We start from the raw sequence: 25,534 nt of genomic DNA on the forward strand, positions 1-25,534 counted from the left end.
GTTTTATCAGTTGCATATATGAAAGAAAGGGTATTAAAGAGATCCTCTGATTCAAATAAATATTGCTCATAGAAGAGTTGTCATCCAAATGCAGGTGTTTGCAGAAACATTATTTACTGAGTTTTCGTGAATAATTATTTTGAAATGTCTTCAAGTACTGTATTTCCCATAAAAAAAAAATATCGCCAGTATCTAAATTGTACATTGCTTAAGTGTCATTGGAAGGTAATCTCTACATTAAAAGTAACTTTTATTTAGAAAATCTAACAGATTGTGTAATTTTTTGATGTAGGTAAGTGAAATGTCTGCATGTGATGCAGTTGGCTGTTCAAATGATTACTTACCCATTGTTTACAAACAAAATATCACCTTAAATTCAGCAGATATACTGTGAATAATACATTTATTTCAAAACAACCTTTATTTTAAACATAAGATACACAAAATATTGTTCTCATGCGTAATTAGCGTTTCTCAGGCTGTGACATTATGTAATGTTGAAATTGGTAAAAGTACTAAACAATGTACTATTCAGCACATCAATACACTCCAATACATCTCCCATCTCCTCAATGAGTTACTTTAAAAAAAGGATTAACAGTTTGAACAAACTCAAAACACCCTCTGGGGGGCAGTATGCATACAATGTCACAATTCCTCACACATTAACCAAGATTCAATGGTACACTTTTTTCCCAAAAAGCTTTTGACTAGGAAATAAGAATGCTCGAGTGACAGCCAGATCAGAAACGAGGAGCATACAACTTATAATAAACTGAGCGAGGATATTAGCAACTGCACTATAAACTCCTTCCCAAAAAAGCAATCCACATAACAGGATGTTTGGACTGGCATAGAAGGAAAAAAAACATGGCTAATATTTAAAAAGTCATCATATGCAAAAAGAATGTTAAAAGGTGTCAGAACGCTTTCACACATTCGTACAAAGGATCGGTCTGAAGCCAGTGTGATTTGATTTCAAGACGTGAACGCTTACAGTGAACGAAGGCGGATGGGTTACCCACTGGAAAACATTCTGCCATTAAATATTTTATTGACAGTGGGTTATCTGGTTTTCAAAATTGTTTAATTAATTGCCACTCAAAACACAATTCATTAGATTACTTCAAAAATAAATATGATTTTTGAGTTGGCGTTTTGGATGGCAAGTAATAAAATGGTACATAAATCTATATACAAATTAAAACTTCAATAACTATCAGGTGATGAAATACCAACAGCATTGTATTATGCTTTACACAGGAGAGAAAATGTAAAAGAAAACACTTTCTGGATCTAAAGTGAATAAAACAAGATTTTGGGGGCAGCGTAGAGATTCAAACACTCAAAAATTATGATGAAGTACTTTGAAGGTACTACACTTACATCAACAGGCGAAAGCGCAATTATCCCTCCCCAAAAAAAGTATTAAAATGTTTTTTTTCCGTTTTCTCCATAAACAGTCAAGCCACATCTTGTGGAACTAGAATCTAGAACAGGGCAGATGTGAAAGGCTCCAGGGAAGTACTGCACACCAACCAGCCATGTATGCCGTGCCATTTACAGACCCCCTCGAAACAACAAAAATAAATCTGTGTACATACAACGTTAAAAACTAAAAAGGTGCTGGGTGAACAACGCGTTAAAACGTAACCTAGTAATGATATATGATTCAGCATTTAAGGAAAATCATCTGATTAATTTATGTCCACCAGTAAAAATAATTAAACCATTTCAGGAGATGCACAAACCATGCCAACAGCAAAAGTCGAACATTTGATTAGATTAACCTGAAGCTAAGTTATTATTTCACTAGGTAGTTCAAGCATTGAAACAGATGAAGCTCAATAGCCAATAAAGAGTAAGTGAATACCATCATTTGACTATTCACCAGGTTTATCATCCTCCGCACATGGACATAATAACAAAACAAAAAAACAACGGTAGATCCCTTTATAAAAATATCTTTAGGACTGTTTGGGCTCGTCTGGTGTTGCTGCCTGGTAGTCAGTGGCGAGGAGCGAGATGTTAGGGTCCTCTTCAGGGTCCTGGCTGAAATATGAGTCCCCCTCCAACTCCAAAAGAGTGTTCTCATTGTTAAATGGGTCGGTCAGTAGCATTGGCTGAGAGGTGTACTGCACCAGCTGCTTCCCGGCTGTAAATCAACATAAGCAAACACATGATTATTCTTTATTGCATAAAGAAGTAGCACTAAATAAATCAAATGATCAGCCGGTCAAGTGTCTGTACAACTATGACGGGCATTCTTCAATTAATTGTCAATGGAAGAAAAGCGAAGAGGAGCTCCGCGGGCAGGAAAGCGATAGCAACATGAATATGGCATTTGGGGAAGCTAAAAGTGATGCAAATGATCAGCAATATTGCAACACCTCTGACAAATCAAAGTTTACTATAGCTTCCAGCCCTCTCTGATTAGCAGCAGTAATACAAGTCAGTTAACAGTTACTCCTGGTCTATAACGGTTATTTTACTCTGTAGTAGTACAGTGATAGTAGTACTCGTTGGTGAACAGTCACTCCCAATCTATTGTCAATCAACAGCAAGCGTAACGTTAAAAATGTTTACCTGTGTAGCTTTCATTTTTCTCTGCCCCTTTGGGTGGATCTGATGAAAGCAAATCCTGGATCTACAACAAGAGGGCGTCCCACAGGGTGAGACCCTTTCACTTATTTCATGAATGGGAGAAAAAAAGAATTTGGCTAAAGACACACATCAGTGGCAGAGGACCAACTTACACTGTCAAGACTCTCCAGGTCAAAATCAGAACCAGGCGTGGAAGAAGAGAAGAACTGAAAGATAACAAGTGGCATAAAATATATATTAATAATAATATATTAACAGTATATTAATAATCTTCTGGAGGGTTTCAGACGAACAAAAACAACAGGCCTTCACCAAGACGAGAAAATACACAATCAACATGAACTATCCCCACTTGTTCACGCAGTCGTTTCACAACACACCAGGTGACCTAACAACATCTGTGCACGCTGTTGTTGGACCAATCACTGCGGCTCAACGGAAGAGCCTGAGCACATGACTGCTGAGGGAGACAAAAACGCAGTCTGACACTGAAAGGTCGCAAACCTGCTCTGGGGCCGGAAAATACAGCACTTACTTCAAAAAGCGGGGAGGATTCGAAGTTTATGGACTGCGCATTTAGGATTGTCTGGAGGTTTTCCAGGCCATTGTCGATGCTTTCCAAATGGTCACTCAGTTCATTCCTACACCCAAAGACAAAAAGCATAACAAAAACACTGTTCAAATGTTTGAAGATCCCTAAATTGAAACACATGGGTTAAAGCAAATAGGCGGATTTAAAACAGAAATTGTAGTAAATTCAACCAATCAAACTGAGGAACAGAAGCCATTTGAACAGCACTAAGTGCGCAATCACGGAGATGTGAACCAATCCAAAGCCAACAGTTCAAAGGGACTGCCAAAATGAAACCCACTCAAAGAACTTTGACCTAAGCACAGCCTTTGGGGTTTGAGCAGTGTGCAGTTAGATGAACATCAGGACAAACCATGCTAAAATCAGTAATTCTATTTTTTTTAAACAAGCCCATGTGTGTCCAATACATAATCAATAACACTGCTACCGGAAGGTTCCGATTATAAATAATGAAATACGGAGACGCACAACTGTAGAAACAGTGTAAATTGTTAATAATTTCACAGAACACATTATGAGAAAGTTATAAAATTATCCATTTATCAACAATAGTATGATTTGAACAGTAAGTGTACAAATAACACTACACAGACCACGCAAAGGCTTGAGAGGGCGGGTAATGCCAAAGCACTGCAACGTCAATCAAGAGTTCGAGAGGGACACAAAACCGGGTCTGCTGGCCAATGGAAATGCTAACCCTGGGTGAGGTCTGAGCTGTAGAGATGAGGAAGAGGGGCTGGGGAAGAGGCGAGAGACCTCAGACATCTGTGGAGAACTGAAACGACAGAAGCACAGGCACAGCTGGAGACAAAGGACAGAAGGGCACTACAGCGCTCTACACCTCATGGGTTGATTTGTGCAGGGTCGGCATTACCCATCTAGGGGAAGGGAGATTTGGTTCAGGGGGGCCCCACCTTTTAGTGACCACCATCTTGAAAGTGAACATTTTTAATGAGGTGTAGAGAAAACATTGCAGGTTTATTCCATGTTAAAGATTGTCATGGGCCAGAGTGAATTCCTTTTTTTATAATTACACCTTTCATACAATATTGCTAATTTTGCCATTGGGATGGGAGAAAACATACCATTTCAAAGGATGTTTTCTACAATTCCACACTTTTTGCTAGGAGTTGGAGAGAACGTAACAATTTTACAGCAAATTTCCTATAATTCTAAACATTATAAAAGGAGTTGTACAGAAAATGTTGAGAGTATGGAATATTAGCTTTAGAACTAACTTTCTGCTAAATTCATTTTGCAAAGAGTCATATTTTTGCCATGCTAATAATATATTGTCCTCTGAGAGGCCTGTCTGTCTCTAGCCTTGACTACTGCACATTGAGATAGCTGGCTAGCTAGATTAAAAATAAAAATTAGAATTGCCAGCTGATATAACAAGATTACATTTCACACTGATGACCACTTATTTTGGTTGCCTCGAGTTGGCTCTGGACAGCAGCCCAGGTGTAGGGATGTCACAGGCAACTACGATCTCACTGACTGTAAAGGGAAAAAGAATCACGGGAGGAAGGACTGCGGGTTTGAAAAGGAGTCCTAATACTTAAAAGGCCACAAAATAAGGAGGATGATGAAAGGCTTTATATCTTTTTTGTTAGATAGTGATGGACACAGAAGTCAAAGACAAAAACAGCATCAGGAAAGTAAAACAAGAAAAAGTTGTCTGATTAAAACCTTTAAGTGAGAATGTATTTTTACATACTTGGACAACTATATGTTATTTTAATTCCTAGACTATTGCCAGACAAAATGTAATGCAATTCAAGTCAAATTTGTCAATGTTATTTGTTAACAGAAATGCCATTTCCCTCTGAAGCATACACAAGTACACCCCGCCAGTTTCGACACCTGATTTTTGCCCTCTTAGGCATAAAAGGGCTTCTTGTAACTGTCCGTTTATCAGCCAGTCCACGGAGAGAAATGCCCACTCATCTTACAGAACTTGTCATGCCAGCCTTCAAGGGAATCGAACTAAAGGCACTTTGTGGCCAACAACTCCACGTTTGACACCGTCAAGAGCACACAGATTCTTGCTTTTAAGTCAAAATTAATATACTTTAAAGGCTTCTTGCTTTCTGACCTCCTATGTTGGCCAGGTTGCTGCAGTCTATTTCACCCATGTACTATGACACTGACTGTGGCAAGATGAGCCTATCGATGCCTTGATATTGTTCTGGTGTTCTAAGAGACAAAACCTTTATTTCAGTTGCTTGGAAAAGGTTCTGTAACAATCAACAAATCTCAGTCTTCTTTTTTCACCCTGATGTCTAGATATTAAATTACTGATTCAAGCATCCCCGGGACCGTCAATGTCGAGATATTGATCTTCCTAAGCATATGGCATTCTGGCTGTTATCAGGCTTGCTCACTCAAACCGTAAGGAATGCACGCGCCACCCCACTCCATGCTTCTACCTCAGGGGAATTGTACAGGCGCCCAAGCCGCTACAAGGAGTGGCTCAAGCAAAAACTAAAAGCAAGGTATTCAACGTTTGATTACCAAACCCCAAAAGCCCAGATGTGACGCTGCTAACAGCTAGGCAGTGGCTAGCCGCTCCATTCAAGGGCTTTAACAGTCATTCTTTTGAATGACTCAGAGAGCTCTTTTAAACCAGGCGCGCCCTCCCAGTCTCTGTAATCTTTTCAGATTATTTGTGCCTGTATTGGTGCAGCCAACTGTAATTTCAGCCACCTGATGGGATGATAATGACAACAAGGAGGTCTAAAAACTTTTCTCCACGAGGAAACGGCAATTCTGTTAATATGCTATTTGTGTTCATCAAACAAAAAGCCGAAATGAAATGCAGAAAAGTCAACGTCTGGTAAAAATAAATAAATAGAAGATTTATCTGAGTGTTTGAAGTGTCTTCTTTGAAAGGAACAAGGGCCAGGCCTGTAGCTTGTGAACTCGTTATCCGACATAAAGAAGAGGCAGCTGAGAGGCAGCTGCCTAAACTGTTCATCAACGGGGGCATGGCTTTGCATAGCGACACGAGATGCACATCAACGGCGGCCGTCCTGTGGCAGCCGAAAACCGGGACTTCACCCAGGGATCACTCACTTGTCTAGGCAGGCGATGCTGAGACACTTCCGGTCTGCAGGGTTTGTGGGTGGGGCGGGGGACGCGGCAGGCTCGTTGTTCTCCTGCAGGATGGAGTTAATGAAGGTGGTGGGGGACAGGGGCGTGTCCACCTGGTCCCCCGCCCCCCCTACCACGACCTCGGCCGCGCACACTTCATCCAACTCAGGACTGGACGGTTCCTCCTTTATGTGGACCAAGGGACTCGTCCTGAAAACAACAGGGGGAGGGGGGGGGGTGCAACTGGGTTTGTTTGTGGAAAGCTAAAATAGGGTCAGAAGTAGTTCTTGAAGCCTGACCACCTGATCAGCCCTAGAAAAAACATTAAGGAGTTAACTAACCTTTCCTCTATCCACTCATTGGTGACATCCACAGGGCTGGTCTGTGCCAAGTCGGTGACGTCAGAGATAATGGGACCGTTCTTAAGAGACGACTCTGATGTGTAGACAGCAGTGTTGGGGAATGGCGTGCTGGAGGCCTGGGGGGGGGGGGGGGGGGGGGCGCATTCACAACTATACCAAAGCTGCCTAACTTCCTAACAAGATCAGTTAAGTAACACAAGCTCAATTACATTGCACCTTCCTTAGTCATGTTCCAATGTCAACGCCTTTAGAGTACATTTTAGCTTTTTTATTTTAACTAGAAGGGCTGTGTCATGATGCCTAAAAGTTACAGAATGGGAATGAGCAGCCATTTGAACCAGTCTATTTGACTGATGTAGGTAAACAAAAGCATTTAATGTGATAAAGATTGTGTTTTTAGAATATACATAATTTAATAAATAATCAAATTGCACAATGTATATGAATCACAATTTCTAGTTGTATTATATGACACAATACTAGAACTTGTCTAAAAACAGTTTCTCATGAGGCAATTTGGTTGTTCGATTTCTGCTAAAAGTTGAAAGTGCTATGAACTCCAGCAACTTTGCTGATACACAAAGCAAATACAAAAAAAAAAAACTATTACATGTGTATGCAACATTCAATCTTACATTGCATAAGGATTTCATCAGTCATTTGTTAACCCAAAAATGTGGTTTCAGTACAAATGTTGATATAAACAAAACACTGGCTTTATAATTTAGCTAGCTGGCCTAGTTTCCAACCATGTTGTAGCAAGATAAAATAATATGCATTTATATTTGTATGCCAGCCTATGAACTGGTGCATCCAGAAATATTCACATCCTACCGCTATTTAAAAATCATTTCCCATATCATTAGATGTATGTAGAAAATGCTCATATCAATAGGGAAATGTAGACATCACCTAAACTCTTGCATCTTCACAGGCTCAATCACTTGGTATGGCAAGTGCCCCACTTCTGATTGGTCGACGCGTCATAAGGCACCAAAAGTTTACTTCCTCACTGGGTCCAAGAGCCCTGTCATCCAAGACCTCGACAAGAGGAAGGAGCTAAAAATAGCTAATGACCAGAGTCATAGACTATCCATTATACTAACGCATGGCATGCATGATATGCGGTCTCAGTGTCTCAACTGTGTAACTGACAGCATCCAGCATAGCTTTTAGCACAGGCCACAAGACTGTTAAACAAGGATGTCAAATGACGGCCAAATTATTGCTAAATAACTTTTTGCAGTATCTCTTTGACACTGAAGTGCATGCGAACACTGGCATTTCCCTTCAGCCTTGTGGGGACTTCCCTAAAAAACCCTGGGCAAAGACTAAAACTACTGGAACAATTTTCTCTGGACAGAGGCTCTGGCCTCTGGCCAGGTGCCATATTTGCAGAAAACAAAATACTGCCATTGAACAGAAGAACAATCTGCAAAGCATGGAGGTGGTGGCATTATGGTTTGGGGCTGCTTTGGTGTCTCAGGGCCCGACATCACTAAGTCAAACACAAATTCCATAGTGTACCAGATAATTCCTGAAAAGAATGTGAGGTCATCCGAGAAAAAGCTGAACTATGTCTTATTTGTAATGAGCCTAAAATCACAGGTCCAACTGTCAAAACAGCAACACAACCCTCACGTCTGACGCACAAGTTCTGTCTGTTGTGACATTTTAATCAATTATTTTCACATTTTAGAGAACCACACACTCAATAGCCTACAGACCAAAACAGGAATCACTAATCACATTCTCCACACCATAACCAAACCCCCCGCCAACCCGCAAAATACACATTTTATTTTGTCATCTCCTTCCACAGAAAGTGTCCAGAGTACAGGGATTTTCACCCCGCTACAGTTGTCGGCAGCGGTAAACTCACAGAGATAGCGGGCGAGGCCTGCAGCGAGGCCTGAAGGTGTTCCAGAGAGTACTGCCGGCTATATTTGGGCATGGAGTGGGCGGAGCTGCTGTCGCCTAGCATCAGGGGACTACAGTTACATAGAGAAAAGACACAGGACAAGAGTCAAACACACAGGCCCTGAAAGCTCCACAGTTGGACTGAATTTAGTGATGCCTACTGTATAGACTTGCATTTTTCTTTTCATGCCCAAGACTCTGTTGGATTGAACCAGGGTGACAAGGAACTGGATCAGCTGTAGGCGACACAAGGCAGAGTTAGCAGGAGAAACGGCACAGACTTGTTCCTGCTCATTCCAAGTGTAGTTAGTCAGAGCAATGTCAGTTACTTGAAGGGTCTTTTACCTTGTTCACAACTTTCTGTTGCTGGGCGTGTTTCTGCCGGAGGCTGGCCACCTCTCTCCACAGAGCTTCGTTCTCGCTGGAAGAACGAAGGGGACTCGTTAACAGATTGGTTAATGATTCCTTTTCCTTTTGATGACATTTGCACAAACACACACACACACACACACACACACACACACGCGCACACACACAAACACACACGACTTAGCAGGCCAACTAATCATTTGCCTAACATTACCCAAAACCATCCCTCTTTGGGAACTTTCAGCAACTCTTGCAACAATGATGTTGTTTTATACATCACTTGAATGGCCTGATAAACAGTTGCAAAGTGGTGGTTTTTTTTTTTTATCAGCGTAACTAATCGATCCAACAACAGCATGTGCATATTGTCCCAAACCGAATAGAACATCTGTCTCTAAGATGGAGGAAAAGTAGGGTGTTAGGGGCCCTAATCGTTACGAAAACCCCTAATAACACGCCACGCCTAACGTGGCAAATACTATATTTTCCACTTTACTGGTAAAGATTTGAGGAATACTTGAGGCCGTTTATTTTGCTAAGTTAATGGCTATTGAAAGATCTTGACGTGCTGTGTTTATTCAGCTCCTTAAGCGTAGTCTGTAAAGACCCAGCCCCTCCAACTAGCTCTTAAAGTCTGGCTCCCCCGACTCTGGTTAAGCTGCTTTGTGTGTGTTCATAGGCCAGATTTGTCCACAGTTCAGCCCGTACGCACAGTTCTTATTAAATGACAGGCTCTCGAGTCAGGCAACACATTCCCAGCATTCTCCTGCCAACAGCTATAGGTCACTGTCAGTAGAGTAAAGAAATCTGGAAACTGGCTAGAGAACAAACTGATGAATGTTGATCTACGAATGTCTACTCTTTTGGCTGTATCACAACAAGTCACAAGCAGAATATTTCAGGTGAAATGACACCACGAAAACCAACAGAATATATGACTTCTGTTTGAAACTACTATCCCAGGAAAATGTTACTAAATCACAACACAGGCCAGGGCTTGTTTTCAAGAAGGAAATGAAACAAACATGGCTATCTTAGGCCTTACATGCCGACACTGTTACATGTTAACATTAGGAACCGCCAGCACACAGGCTTGGTGTTAAATCAGAGACCGAAAGAGGGACGAGGAGCGTGTGTGGTGGAAGGGGTGGTGTCCACAGAGTGCTCCGAGCCCCCAGCGTGGAAAAGAGAGGTCCTTCATCTATGTTTATTAACTTTATCACGAGTCTCTAGCGCCTTGCAAACCGAACCAAGTCCTGTAAAAGCAGGCTGCGCCGGAAAAGTACACTATCTGTGCTGACCCCCCTGTGGGACAGATGGAGTAGGGGGTTTATGGGAGCAGGTGTGGATTCCTCCGAGTGGATTGGGTCGTCACCCCCCTCCGGCCCCACCCCCGAAACACCCCTCTATCCAATACTCAAAGGGATTATTCGACACGTGAAAGACATCAGATAATTGGAAACATACCGGTTACGTTTTGTAGCTTCAGATTTGCCCGTGTTAGAGGGGAGGAACACAGGTGTGAAAATAACGAGGAATTTGGTAATCGAGAAGAATACGGGGTTTTTTTTATATAAAAAAAAAGAGAGTTTGTCTTCTCGTTTAATAGACAGCCACCCACCTTGGGTCGTGGACAACCACTGATCGAGTGAAACACATTGTCTTGACTTAAAGATTTGGGCTAAACAAGCAAACTGGGACAGAACAAATTGAATTAAACAAAGTCTATAATCCCATTTTACAGAAAGACAAGGCAAAGAGATCTCCTGTTCTATAAGGACAGAGACCAAAAGTCCAGATGGAGAATGGCGACCGTCTGCACACTTGTGAGCGAAAGTGTGTGTGCATGTGTGTGTGTGCGCATGTGTGCATGCGAGCACGCGTGTGGAGGAAGGACTGGCAGTGAAGTGAACCCAGCCATGCACATGGAGGTCCTGAAGGCACCTGGGGAGCCCCATCACCTGAAAGGCACGCAGGGAGCCTCTCACAATTTCAGCAGGGCGACTAGGAGTCACAAGCTATTGAACACCTCAATTAAGGTTAAAGGTTGCATACTGATTCCAAATGGTTAAGGTTTAAGTTAGGGGAAAGGCTTGAATTGTTAATTACATTTTTAACTTGGCCGAAGCACATATGCAAAAGCTGCCACAGCATTGTGCACTAAAAATAGCATTGGGCACGCCACAGATCCCAACTAAGTAGCCACATTTGGAGTCAAAGTCGGGGTCTTAACCACTTATGTACCATCCCCATACACAATGCCTTAGAGACCCCACAGGCCAGCGAAGGTTAATGAAATAGTGCTGAACAGCGCCCCCAGTGGGAGGTCTAACTATACATGCCTTTCTGGGTGGAACCCTCACCAATACACATTTTTACATTTGAGAACTTTAATTTATGACACCTCTGTGGTCTCAAACAGCATGCTGACTTAGGCCCCAGCATAACGCCCCTGAGTGTATTTGAGCCTCTGACATGGCTCTAAAAAATCTGCCTAATCACCGGCTTTAAATAAACTGGCTTAGTGCAGCCTGGAAGACTACGGCAGCCCTGGGGGGACACAGGATGAATATTTGTTAATTTAGCGTCACAGCCAAGGGAAAGGGGGAAAGATGGAGACCAAATCTGATTGTGTGGAACTGGAAAGCTAAGCTTGAGAAGGAAAGGATTTTTTTGGCTCGCTCCAGAGGCAGTGAACTCTCTAGGATTTTTTTTATTATTTTCTTTATTTGTGATGGTTGCTGTAGATTCATGCAGTCAAATCTGTGAAGGTGTTTATACGTTCTATGTTGGGTTGCGGATAATTTGAGCTTTGTATTACACCTTAGATCCGTTAGTTAACACGGGTAAACCGTCAATAAGCATGAGAAGAAATCTGAGAGTCAGCACGTCAACGTTTCACTTACTGCTTCATGGCGATGATCTTGGAGTCAATGGTCTCCTGCTTCCCCTTTATGTGCTGCACGTTTGTCAGAATTTTGGAGACATCATCGGAGCTCATCTTGAGCTCCTCATGTTTAACATTCGACACCTGGTCGGAGAGGAGGAACATGACAAAGCAGTTAAAGAAGAGAAAACTCTGAAAGCGAGGAGGGAAGTATAAAAACAAGCCTTCCTGGTAAGCTTTGGACGCCGACCGGAACCCTGAGGGATAGACAATGGAAACGAACGTATGATTCGACGCTCACTTCTGAGCCTGTACTGGTCAACTGGGCCAGAGGCAGAATATATTATGGCGCGGATAAAAACAGCTGTAAATCAATGGACTAAAGGTAGTGGAAAGGGGCTCTGTTTAAGGGTCAGGCAACGTTAGATTACGAGTTGGCTGGCCTGCCCTCTTTAATCCACCCATCCCCAGGCTCCACAGAGGCCCCTAGATTAGCTCCATCAATCCTGGAAGCTGAGGGTAGCGAAGGGGAAGAGCAGGCCATGTAGTGAGAGTAAACGCGGTCCGCTTGAGCAGGATTTTTCTACCAAGGCTTTCCATGTGTGTTTTCTATGGGGAGTTGAGGGCCGATTTGTACTTAGCAGACAACCAGCGTATTGGGTTCCAACACCCCCAGAACCAACCCATTGTAAAAGCCTGAAGAGAAATTTCTTTATTTCTGTGTTTATATAGTCTGGCAATATTTCTCTCATGTGGGACAAACAATATGCTTTGCAGACACCACGGACTGACTCTGTATGTGCTTGTGTTACGGGAGGTTGGACTAGATCAAATGATCTGCATCAAATTCTCAAGGAGAAAAAAATCAACCAATGCGATCCCAGCATGTTCTGACTTTAACTCTCATAAAAGAAAACAAACTTAACAGTACTAAACTCTTCAGCTAGCTATAAATCGGCCTTGAGCTGCATAGATCTGACTATGGATGTAAAATCTCCGCAACAGTTTAACTAACACTGTCTGTGATATGCAAAGACCTGGGCAAACCAAGCTTTGATAAGTTAATCAGACACATGTCAAGATCATCACATCGCGCTGTTTGGCACTCACATTGGTAACTTTCCGCTTGATATTCTCTAGCAGATGCTCCTGTCCCCGGATGAAGTAGGGATGCTGGAATTCTGTGTCATCTTTCTCTGGCTTAACCAGGCCTCCTTGCTCAATGTGGACCACTTTGCGGAACCCATCTTTAAACGGAAAAAACAACATCTAACATTAGGACTAACATTCCATTGGAAGATTTGAGGTGATAATGTAGCCTGTGTTTCTTGTTTTCAGGAATTAGTTTGGTTTCTAAGTAACAGCAATTATATCTTCAGTTCACTGGATTTAACAAGGATTACATAACCATAGTCTAGCAAAAAGCACAATGATTCACAATGTACAAAATAAATTAATTACATCTACCGTCTGAAAAATAGCGTCTATTAAAAAAAAGCTTCTCAGTTCGGTCTATTCAAAGCGTCAATCATAATTAATTAATATGTGAATCTGTACGCACAAAACAGGAAAGAATGTATGAGAAAATAGTACGATACTATAAGGATTTTACACCATTGCATCGCCATACCATGTTAAATGTTACTCACACATATTGAGCTGGCGCACAAAGCTGGCCATGTTATTGTGTTTAAAATACTTGGGAAGCACCTCCTTGGAGAATCGGCCCTGATCAAACACATGGAAGCTGTTGCCATTCTGTAAAGGAAGAACAATAACAGTTAAATAAAGGGTGGACAACCCTGGTTTACTTTGGCACCATGTACTTAAGAACCATGTTGAGGATTAGGTCTAGTTCTGGGTTATAGGCACGGCAGCCTTTAAAGGCAATTAGCGATTGAGACAACATTTTCTGCATTTTACCTTGAATGGGAGCTTCACTAAATAGACCAGAAAAAAGGCAGATTGTGACCTGGCTCAGGTCAAACTGCCTAATTTGGCTCAGAAATAAGCTTAACATCATAGTTGGGTGGGATAAGGGCTAACTGCCCTCTGTAAATATGGTGAGGTCTTACAAATTGAATCATTAGAAAATATAATCAAAAACGCCTCTAAAAAGTATTTACTCCACCCCGGAGTTCACAACATTTTGTGTTGGAACATGATATCAAAACTGATTTAATGACAAATGTTTGGTCATCAATTCATTTTATTTTAAAAAGCAAAAAGCATTGGTTCACAGCGTCGAAAACCCCCGAATACAGTCTCTACCAAGGAAGAAACCTAGAGAGAAGCCAGATTGAAGGGGTGTCAGACCTCGTCTGGCGAAGGCGGATGAGGATTATAAGAGTACATGACCTCTTGGGACACATCAATGTGTTTGCATGTTCTAAATTTGACACTGACAAACAAATGTCCATAAAGACAAAGCAGAAAAACTAAATTTGGCAATTTTCTTTAGATGTCACGTAATTAGTTGAATGGTGTCTACCCTTTGGGAAACAAGGTGCTTTCCATGATTTCAGGTTATATACACAATCTGTGTCACAACATCATCCCAAGGTCTGGTACATCCAAGACAAAGGAACATTCAAAGCAAAATCTAGGGGAAAAACCTGCTGAAGTCTGCACGAGACCAGAGACTTGGGAGAAGATTAATCTTCCAGCAGGACAATGACCCCAAACATACAGCCAAAGTGGAGAGGATTGAAAACAAAAAAGGTTTATGTTTTGGAGTGGCCCAGTAAAAGCCCAGACCAACTGAGAATGAGAAATTAGTTTAACATTTATTTCCGTCAAAGGTCCCCATCCAACTTGACAGAGCTTGAGCATATAGACATTATTCATAATTGATTGCATGAGTATCATCAAAGAGACTCACAACATTAATTGCTGCAAATGGTGCATGTAGCAAATATTGACTAAAGGGGATGAATACTAATGCAAACTATTATAGATTATGTTTTGCATTTGAAACTAATTTAGAAGGATTTCTAGATTACATTTTTCATTTTTATATAATGTACATTAGGGGCAAAAATATGATAAAATCCATTTTCATTTCATGTTGTATAGAGTCCATGGGAAGTGGATACATTTAAGCCAAAGAAAGTACCATAGACCATAGAAGACACAAAGGATTCTGAGATCTCAAATCATAGTCCGGCCTCTTAATAGCAGTATAAAAATGCAGCAAATTTTCTAACTTATACGGTGGTCAATGATTTGTCAACTTTGATGTCTGAGGAAGATTTAAACTACAAAAAGTATGTTTATAAATACAACATAATATTACTGAACTCTCACACTATCATATAAGGAACTCAAAATACACGAACATGAACTTAACATGAAACTTTATACAGTTAAGGAAAATCAAACGTGGCTGTGTCATTCCAATTCCCTGTCCACACTTCAAAATGCAAATGCTGCTTCACTCATGTTCCTACAAATAAAGCCTTCGGTTAAAACCGCTCTTGTTATTTCCCCATTATTATTATTGGACATTTTCATTGCACTGAGGGGGCTGGAAAATCAAGCCGATGTTTACACCCTTTCACTTCCTGTCACAATGTCTTCATATCCAATTGTATCTAAGGCAGGTCGACGTATCCCAACAGATTTGGGAGAGATGAAGATGATCGCAAACATTCCTCAAGGTCAACTGCACCAAGTAATTTGGTTCCTTCCCCACGCTACTCATCCAACCAGTAGGTCACCTGGGTCAACGCACGCAGGTGCAGGCTCACTCACGGGACCACATAGCTTTGTTAGATTTGCAAATGCCAAGTCGTGTGAGCAAGTCACTTGAATCTAGACTTATGGTCAGCTTGGTGCTACAAAAGAGCACCCTGGTAGAGCCTCGCACCACCTGGGAGACCCAGAGCGTTTTACTGCACCTGTGATAACTTCACTAAATCATGTACAAGACGAGTACACATTGCCGTGATTAATTCGAGCTTAACCTTTCATTTCTGGGGTAATTTCCAGAAACCTGCAAGGGCAACATCCTAGACCTAGCCACAATGATGTAATCCATGCACAATCGCTAAGTAATGAGCTAAAAGAGTGTAAAAGAGAAAAGGCCCAGTGTCACAAGGCAATAGAAGTATTTTTGCCTGAACGTGAGAAAGGATGCATAGAAGGACCAAAGTCAATTTATAGAGTTGCATGAACAGATTGCATTAAAAAAAGATTTGTTAGCGATTTTGCAATAAAACCGAATCGGACGCCTGTCGAGCCAGACCGCAACTTCCGCTATCTTTACGCAAATATCCGGTCAAACAGTTTGGGTTGGATTGTTTACAACAAGTAAACTGGGTATGTTTCGTCTCGAGATGTTCATTGAAAACAAATACATTTGCCCAATTACCATTTGATATCTCTTGGATACGTCGTTAGTTATTTGTTATCTAGCAAAGTGTTTCCCATATTAGAATGTCCGTGCCACGACCCACAATAACAGGTTGGTATTAAGAACGATTTTCAATTAAATGTCAGAGGCTACAATTGCTAGTTAGCTAGCTACGATTGGCAAACTGGCAGCTTCTTAAAACTTTGGCCATAACTAGAAAACTATAATCTTCGTGACGGATTAAGGCCCCCACCCTTGGTGTCAATTGTAATGTCTAACAACGCGCAATAACAAGGCCAGATACCATCCAACTTATCAAAACAGTAACACCACTGTGGTTAATTAGCTTGCTAAGTTAAGATAACAAATGATTATATGATGACAGATCTGGTTGCTTAGATGCACAACTTATAATAAAAACAGCTGATCAGATACTTTTTAAAAACTAGCCATGATGTATGTCGTTTTCAATCTTGCGGAGTTACACAGGGATTCATCATCCCAGGCATTGCTGAAGTTGTTTACGCAATAGCCACACACCCCTTTTGTCACACCCCCTTTTATAACCATGCTGTTTTAACTAACTCGCTTGATCTTGGTGAGATTGTTATGTTGTTTCATATAACAAACTGATAGTTATAGGCAGCTAGCTAGATACAGTCTCAAAGAGATCCCCAAATCATCTAAGTTAGCCTAACTTAGCTAGCCTGTTATTGATAACTGACACCAGAAACAGCTGACGCGTGGACGGACAGCTAGCTGTCCATAGCTGTAGAGAGTACAAACGTTAAGGTAGTTACAGTAACAGGACTAGTACTAACTTTCAGAGTTTACTAAACTAGCGTTACTGGTATAATCTGGTTAGCAAGTCACAGTACCTGAGTTTTGTAGTTACTCATGCCGCTAGCTATGAGTACAGTTATTGTTCAGTAATGTCCAACTATTGACCTAAAGTGAACTTACACTATTATATTTACTGACAATCAATGGTATATAACAAAATCAAAATAAGAAAATGGTGCCGAGCACTGCAGATTGTTACAGTACTAGCTAGCTAGGATAATTAGCTTGTCATTACAGTAGCTAACTAGCTAACTCACTGGGCTCCAGCAGATCAGAGGATCAGTGTCCGGATCCTCTACAAGAGTCCAAAGTTTCGTGAGAAATGCAGGAACGTTATTCCCACTGACCACGATCCCAGCAGACCCACCGCCGTGGAACTCCATATCAACGAAAACGAATCGCTTCAAAAGTTGATAAACTCCCAAAATAGACAACAACACGGGTAAAGAAAGATAACTCCAAAACAAACCACACAGTACTCCTGACAACTCTATCTTTGCTCTAACTCCGTTTGGCAATGTTACTCAAACGCAAAAATAGTCCAACTAGAAACTAATATATTACTTATAATCTAGAAACTGTTACGAGTGGAAATTTCCATCAGATCGACATAGCTACGAACTGCGTAGAGAAAGGCCATTGCACAGGCGCATGGTGGTCGCCATTTTGTGACATCATCATGACAAAATAAATATATGACATAAGATTCAAATGTAATATATGTATTTACATGATAATTATTAGAATAAAGAACAAGAGTAAAATATTATAACAAGATTTAATGATAAAATATTCAAGAAACTAAAATAGGACTTTTGAACTTTGACCTCAAGTGTAAACGTCGTTTATTTCTACATATGGTAAATATTTAAAATAATTATTGTGAGGCAACAAATTAAGTAATGAACTACTATAAAACCACATCCGAAATATGTTTGCATTTTCCTGGAAAATCCCCGTTTCGTAAACACACATTCAACTTTCAACTGTGACCTCTTGCCGGAATCCCACATGGTCTGCTGTTGATATTCAAGAAGCATGCCTACCGTGAATCTTGAAATACAGAAAAAGGGCACCATGAGTAAAGCTAAGGAAAAGAGTGCGAAAAAAAGAGTTGCTGAAGAGGACGATGACCAGGTACTATATAATTTTTTTAATGTATATTCGGTAAAAGGTTACTGTTTGCTGCTTAGCAACGAATGGACAGTTTTCGCTAACGTTAGCTAAGCTAGCTAACATCAGCTATGCATTGCAGGAAAATATGAACGTGCCAACACGAGATTTTTCTACTAAGATGTTGTCGTGTCAATCAAAGCATATCACTAAATTTATTAAAGAAAATAGTTAGTCCTTGGGCAATTTCTTAAATTTTTTGACATGCATGTCTCACTGTCCGGTAGCTAAAAGCTAGTTCAGTGTCCTGCATACATTTATCTTGCTCATAGATTTTTGGCAGTCGATGTAAATATACATGTCTGTTTTTTGTTGTCTCTGCTGCTTCAGTTCCCCATTTTTGACAAGGACATAGCTGAAAAGGAGAACCTGGAGGATGAAGACGACCTCTCAGATAGCGACGAGAGTGTTTTCTCTGGACTAGAAGACTCTGGGAGCGACAGTGAAGAGGATGGCGAAGGAGATGAAGATGGGGATGATGAGGATGAAGATTGTGCCATAATTTCAGATGAAATTCTGAAGAACGACACTGTAGCTGAAACCTCTGCTAAACCAACGGCCACAGTTAAAAACACATCTAAGGTGAATAACTGGGTCTGTTTCTGTTACAGTATCAAAATAGTTTCTATTTCTCTCACCATGTGGATTTGCCAGGAAGAATTCTCTAGTTAAAGGCAGTTTATTGAGTACAAACATTTTGCCCTTTGCATTCCGACCTTTCAACTTGATAAACGGTGTGTTCAGCAGTGCAATTATCTATTATATTTGAAGTTTTAAACCATTCCTGCATCTGACTTGCAAAGTTCGTCTATATACTGTTGTTCATAGCAGTCAGTGTCGTTGGATGGGTGACGTGAAGATAGGTAATATAATTGACCTTCTTCCTTGTCTGACCAGATACACTACCATTCAAAAGTTTGGGGTCTCTTAGATATTTCCTTGTTTTCTGTGAAAACATACATGGAATGATTTTGAAAAGGACGTATAGCTAAATTAGTAGGAAATATAAATCTTGACAAGGTTACAAATAATAATTTTTAATTGAAATAATAATTGTCCATAAGGTTGAGATCTAGTGCTCAATAGGGTTGAGATCTAGTGCTCAATAGGGTTGAGATCTAGTGCCTGTGCTTGCCCCTCCATTATAGACAATACCATCTGACTGGTTCTTCCTTAAATAGTTCTGGCATAGTTTGGAGCTGTGCTTTGGGTCATTGTTCTGTTGTAGGAGGAATTGACTCAAATCATGCGCTGTCCACAGGGTATGGCATGGCATGGCATTGCAAAAGGGAGTGATAGCCTTCCTTCTTCAAGATCCCTTTTACTCTGTACAAATCTCCCACTTTACCTCCCCAGACCATCACATTGCCTCCACCATGCTTGACAAATGGCGTCAAGCTCTCCTCCAACATCTTTTCATTTGGCGTGTGTCTCGCAAATGTACTTATTGGTGATCTGAACACCTCAAACTTATTGATTTGACAATTGCTGTGTCTGTGTGCTTTTGCCCATCTTAATATTTTTTTTATTGGCCAATCTGAGATTTTATTTTTTTTCTTTGCGATTCCGCCTAGAAGACCAGCATCGTGGAGTCGCCTCTTCACTGTAGATGTTGAGACTGGTGTTTTGTGGGTACTATTTAATGAAGCTGCCAGTTGAGGAGCTGTGAGCTGTGTCAGTTTCTCAAACTAGACACTAATTTAGTTGTCCTCTTGTTCAGTAGTACACTGGAGCCTCTAGATCCTCTTTTCTGGTCAGAGCCAGTTTGCGGTGTTCTGTGAACGGAGTAGTACAGTGTTGTTTGAGATTGTTGGTTTCTTGGCAATTTCTTTTATGGAATAACCTTCATTTCTCAGTACAAGAATAGAATGAGTTTCGGAAAGAAAGTTTGTTGTTTCTGGCCATTTTGAGCCTGTAATGGAACCCACAATTGCTGATGCTCCTTTAATCAGCACAACAGTTTTCAGCTGTGCTAACAATTGCAAAAGTTGCAAAAAAAAAATGGTGATCAGTTAGCCTTTTAAAATGATAAACTTGGGTTAGCAAACACCACATGCCATTGGATCACAGGACTGATGGTTGCTGATAATGGACCTATGTAGATATTCCTTTAAAAATCTGCCAGCTACAATAGTCATTAACAAGGTCTACAGTGTATATCTGATCAATTTAGTTTTTTTAATGGACCCAAAGTCACCCAAAACTTGAATGGTAGTGTGTGTTAACTGAAAACGCACCAATTTTCTGCATCGACCTGGTAACCGTTAGAACTAAATGCCTTGCTCAGAGACAGAATTACTGTTATTTTTTTGGCTTTTGCAGAGTCAGGAAATCTTTTTGTTAACTGGTCAGGTGCTTTAACTGCTAGGCTGCCTGATGCTCCCTGCTAAATCCAAACACTTTGTCATGCTCATAAATGCTTTTTTTCTCCGCAAGTTGCTGAATCCAAACACCTCTGAAAATGTTGCGGTTGCAGAAGCAACAAAACGTTTCATTACACATTAATTTTTTCAAACTGTATGTTTCAAATCAATATATGTTTCAACTATACATTTCCTGAAAGCTTGAAAGTGTTATTTGGATCTGACTTTTAAAAGAGGTTGTGAGATAATTTCTGACGGACCAGGAGAGGCATCACTGCCCAGACAAAGAGGACAATTCGGGCTGTAATTGTTGTGATCATCTTTCACAAATGTTTAAGCGTCTAAAGTTTTCTAAAGTTGCACCGTCACTGCCTCTCTACGTTAGCCCAGCACTTCACATGTATCCCGCTATTAGGTTAATATGTATTATAAATGCAATATCACAAATATTGGCCCCTGAGAAGTAACATCAGATGGTGGGGCAAATCCCAGCCCTACTTCAAAAAAAAGGTGACTGTATAGACGCGAATTAGGTTATTAGCTTTTATCATGCTAAAAAATAATTATTTTCTCTGGAGTAAATCATTGAATTTCCCCTCTATGTTGAATATCACCTTAAACCTCTGCTCTTCCAATTTCTATTGTTTTCCTTTTTTTCATTGTAACTAACTTCCGTATGTTCTCTGTAACTTTAGTCCAGAAGAAATTATCTAGCTTCTATTCCCTTGAGGAAATATCAATCATCTAATTTGGATTTCATAGTCTTACTCTTTACTATCCCCCAGTGGGGGAAGCATTTACTACATGCTGTTGAATCTAACAGAATCCAGCAGTTTTTTTCTCCGTCCCACCACTCTCTTCTTTTGCCAGTTATGATTAATATTCTATGTTTTTAGCATTATAGGTTTAGCCATATTAAAAAAAATAAAAAATAATAATTGCCATAGTTTAACCAGGTAAGTTGACTTAATAAATAAAAACCATGTGATTTCACAAAGAACACAAGCACCTGTACTGGTACAAGTCTTCATTGAAAACATTGGTCAAACAAACAGCATAGGCTGGGTATGTGAACCTCTAGGGGATTGACGTCTTCCGGGGAAATGGAAGTCAGGTGTTTCAATCAATGTGATGACATTCAGGTGTGGGTTAGAGGCCTATAAAGAGAAACTATAAAATGTTGTTACCAGCAATGTATGACCTGGTCAAAAGAAAAATCAGAATACCATAGGAGAAGAGTTGTTGAGTCTTAAATGGATACAAAAGCATTTCCAAAGGTTTGGGCCTCCTTAAGTCTGTCAGACCGATAGTGTGTAAAAAGTGGGCGCAAATGATACACTCTGCAGGAATGGGCATCCATCAAAGGTCACAGCAAGGGAATGTTGTATAACGGTCAGATGGGATGAAGAAGTACCCAATGGCAACAGCCAAGGATATGCAGGCATCTCTTTTGCACTGTCCAACAGCTGTGTTCATGAGGCAGGACAGTAAGTGAGACTGAACATAATTGAGATTCATGGGAGGCTACCACAGGAAACTACTGCTCTCCCCCCAAATAATCACGGCTGCCTGTCCAAGGTTTGCCAAAAATCACCTGGATGTTCCACAACAATAGTAGGGCAGTGTCCTATGGACAGACAAGACATACTGAACTAGTTGGCAGAAGGGCACAACTGGAAATGACAAAAAAACAGAATACCAAAACCTTCTCCACAATGGAGGAAGCATAATGGTTTGCATCTGCTTTGCTGTCTCAAGGCCTGGATATCATTGGGGGGGGAAGTTCGTTCAAAATTGTCTCAGGAACTTCTAGGGGAGAATATCAGGGTAACGGTCTGTCACCAGAAACTGAAAAGAGGTTCATGCAGCTTGACAATGACCCTAAACCCAAAAACAATTCAGAATAACATAAACAGAAGAAATTGTGGGTCTTGGAATGGCCGAGGCCGAGTCCTGACCTCTATTAAAATGCTGTGGTGTGACCTGAAGCCAGCCATTCATACACAACGTCCAGAAAATACATCTAAACTGAAACAGTTCTGTAAGGAGGAATGGCCCAAAATACCCTCAAACTGCTCAGTTCTGAACAACTACGTTTTTTGAACAAAGACATTTTTTGCTTGAGGTTTTTGTTGCAAACGATGGTTCCACCAGTTACCAAAAATCATGGTTCACTTACTTCTTCTGGCCTCTCCTGTTTGTTTGACCATTTTGTTCAATAAAGACATTGTGGTATGTACTTTCTGAAATAGCACTGTCTATTGTTATGATTTTGATTAAGATCGGAATGTATTTAGGAGCTGACCGCTGGTTTGCTTAATGGATGTCATCCTCCAAGTTAGGCGGATTACTTCCGTGTATTACTATGTATAATATAGTAGTCTCCACAGCACCACAACCGGTCTCTGTGAGTCAGAGTTTCATGACAGATCTGAATTCAGTGCTAGCGTGGCGCAAGATTGGAGCGTGTTATTTTTTTTTGTTTGGTGTCATAAAATGGTCAGGGTTTCCCCTTACTCAGTTTCTCCAAGACCTGGTCCACCGTTGCATTTAGGGCTGCGTTATTTTGTCTTGTGGCGGCTTTCACGCTGATATCTTATCAGCCACAGTGACCCCCGCTGGAAGATTTGTGAAGAACGCTGCAGTAGAGCATGTCTATATGCCCCCCCCCCCCCCGGGCGGAGCAGAGGAAAGTTCTATGATGGGCCAATGGGCACTGTTTGCCGTGACCCAGGTAGGAAAACCTGGCTGCAACACCTGGCTGTTCTGCAAGGCATTTTCAGTTAGGTGTTCTGGATTTGTTTGTATGACTGCCATGCAGATTCTCGGCCGTCTTTGCGGTCCTTCCGACAGCTATGACCGTGCCAGTAGGCTGAAACCAACATATTTATGAGGGGTGAATAGAGGACATTGAAGGGGTTAAACAAAAAAATTTAATAGTTGTGTGTTTATGTTATTGCAAAAGCAAACTGGAACAAATTTGTAACCGTGAAATCATTGTCTGGAACTGCTGTTGTCTGGTAGCGGGGTCAAGGGGGGGGTATTGTTCCCCAATCCAACAAAAAAAAAAAAATCTATGCCTCGGACTCTTTCTGTTTCTTCTCTCCTGTTTGTGGGATCTTGTGAAGGGGATCTGGGCCTTCGGCACACCAGGCAGGAGTTAACATGACTGCAGGAGGCTTTATGGTCCCTCTGAGAGAACCGCGGTGCTTCGGGCCGCAGCGGCCAGCTTTCTGATCCGGCCAGCGGGCCTCCTCTGTCGGCCGATCGGCCCTGCTCTCGGCGTGCGAGTGGGTGGGTGATGGAGATTAAATGGAGTTAGGCTTGGAGAGGGGGGGGGGGGATAAAGGAGGGCTCATCTTACAGTAACCAGGAAGGCTTTGCTCCTCGGGGCGCCCACGCATGGAGCTGTGGTCCGCAGACGCGTCTGGGCCACTTCCACTGTGGGTGATACGCTGTCTTCTCCCTCCTCCAGCCGTTAAAGATCTGGAGACGGGGAGGGTTGTGAGGGCAGTGGGTGGACGTGGGGGTTGTTATCCGGTGTTACAAAAAAAGAAAAGGAAAAAGACCAGCAGCCTACGTCCCCTTGAAAAGATGCAGTTTAATCAATCTTAATCACTGAGGGCACATATGCCAACCCCCCCCCCCCCCCCCCCCGCCCCCACGCATTGTTCTTTGACCACGTGGAGTTGTGTATGGGAGGATTGTCCTTGTCTGTCTGTGGGTGTGGGTCGTTCTGGCCGACCAGACCGACAACAGGCCGTGTAGGTGGGCTTGTTGTTTGGTTTCTGCTCCCAATTAAGTGAAAGTGTGAACGGCTCAACAGAACGCCTCCTGATGGATGCGTTCAGGCTTCAGTCTGTAACCCCGGAATATTTGCAGAGGAAGTAACCCGCTAATGAGGGATCTGGGGCCCTCCTCCTCCCGGCTCTGAGTGGAACTGAAACGCCGGAGCCAACGGACGTTAAAAACAAGTTGTTAGCCAGTGTGTGGAGCGAGCGAGCGAGCGTGTGTGCGCCTGTCTGCCTGTTCGAATGGGTGTGTGTTGGTGTATATGTGGGTTTGCGGTCAGCGTGTGTGTAAGTAAATGTGCCAGACTTGAGTCAAGGGTTTGTGTCAAGACGTTCATTTGAATCTCCTTATGTAGAGAATTTGTAGCATTATTTATGAGGCTACAGGATGGCCCTTGTCTTTTGAATTTGGCATGGTCTCCTGACTGGCCCCATGCTGAGCCTTCCTCCCCTCGGTCTCTCTCCCACCGTCTCTACTCATCGACGGTTGTGGTCACATGGGCGTGTGGCCAGACTCCCCTGGAAGCCCCCTCCACGGCTTGTTTTCTAGCTGCATCGTCCACTCGGCAAGTCCTTCCATGTTGGCCGGTCTGTCCTACGCATATCATCTGGACAAGTAATCTGTCGTGGGCTGTCTCTCTCTTTCTGTCTGTCTCTCTCTCTCTTTCTGTCTGTCTCTCTCCGTCCCTTTTATTCTAAACAAATTTCCCCCTTCTCCCTTGAGGTTTGTAGCATAGCCATGTCTCCCACTGTTTCATCAAGTCTTTTTCCCCTCTTTCTTTTTTTTTTCTACAAGTCTTGGCTTCTGTGTTGTGGAGTAAACAGGCTCCTCTACCTGGTTTGTTGAGTTGTGTCCAGGATGGGGCTGTAACTGGGGGAACCTGAGGTCTGACTGGAGTCCCCTGGGTTGGAAGAGGCATTTGGTATTAAAACTGGGAACAGGCAGCCCTGTCTTGATGTGTATTTAACTAGCCTTCGGGGAGGAAGTGTTTCACTTAGAGCTCCAGGCCAAAAGATACCGGGACACACATGAGGCATAAATCAGAGCAGGTTGCTCACCTGCCCGGCATCGCCTCCAGAGGGATGAGCCTACTGCCTCAAAGACCTTCTCTTTATCCCTCCATCCCACTATCCCCTCGTCCCCGTTAAGAGAGCTTTTGACGGCTCAGCGTCCGTGACT

The 25,534-nt window shown here is 41.9% G+C and overlaps 2 protein-coding genes across 4 annotated transcripts in view; one reads left to right on the forward strand and one right to left on the reverse strand.

Annotated features, from left to right (window-relative positions):
- Positions 1–386: 386 nt before the first annotated feature.
- hsf1 (heat shock transcription factor 1) lies at positions 387–17,701 on the reverse strand. Of its 3 annotated transcripts, XM_010891555.5 has the most exons (14): positions 17,285–17,701; positions 13,480–13,588; positions 12,941–13,077; positions 11,850–11,974; positions 8,920–8,995; positions 8,749–8,810; positions 8,537–8,645; positions 6,634–6,770; positions 6,275–6,502; positions 3,894–3,971; positions 3,140–3,245; positions 2,757–2,810; positions 2,587–2,647; positions 387–2,155 (listed from the first exon to the last, which is right to left on the reverse strand). In XM_010891555.5, exons 1-14 carry the CDS (start codon positions 17,408–17,410, stop codon positions 1,968–1,970), a joined length of 1,596 nt encoding a protein of 531 aa, XP_010889857.1. In that variant the 5' UTR covers positions 17,411–17,701; the 3' UTR covers positions 387–1,967. The 3 variants fall into 3 exon arrangements, with proteins under 3 accessions (XP_010889857.1, XP_010889858.1, XP_034150675.1); XM_010891556.5 differs by lacking the exon at positions 3,894–3,971; XM_034294784.1 differs by lacking the exon at positions 3,894–3,971 and having other exon boundaries at positions 3,140–3,251.
- A 205-nt stretch (positions 17,702–17,906) lies between these two features.
- bop1 (BOP1 ribosomal biogenesis factor) overlaps positions 17,907–25,534 on the forward strand; it is a 63,799-nt gene continuing 56,171 nt past the window's right edge. Inside the window, exons 1-2 of the mRNA XM_010891558.4 lie at positions 17,907–18,164; positions 18,531–18,782. Of these exons, the coding sequence (XP_010889860.2) occupies positions 18,066–18,164; positions 18,531–18,782 (351 nt within the window). The 5' untranslated portion in view covers positions 17,907–18,065. The remainder of the gene's footprint in view (positions 18,165–18,530; positions 18,783–25,534) is intronic.

This window comes from Esox lucius, chromosome 10 (assembly GCF_011004845.1).
Source record: "Esox lucius isolate fEsoLuc1 chromosome 10, fEsoLuc1.pri, whole genome shotgun sequence".
In the NCBI taxonomy this organism is placed as follows: Eukaryota; Metazoa; Chordata; class Actinopteri; order Esociformes; family Esocidae; genus Esox; species Esox lucius.

What these genes read in the sequence shown, in the direction of transcription:
- hsf1 (XM_010891555.5), bottom strand. Translation starts at nt 17,410, where the DNA reads ATGGAGTTCCACGGCGGTGGGTCTGCTGGGATCGTGGTCAGTGGGAAT. An exon ending in CTCTGATCTGCTGGAGCCCA is followed by an intron (nt 13,589 to 17,284) that starts GTGAGTTAGCTA and finishes CTTCCTTTACAG; the next exon opens with AATGGCAACAGCTTCCATGT. An exon ending in AATCCTCCCCGCTTTTTGAA is followed by an intron (nt 2,811 to 3,139) that starts GTAAGTGCTGTA and finishes GTTATCTTTCAG; the next exon opens with TTCTTCTCTTCTTCCACGCC.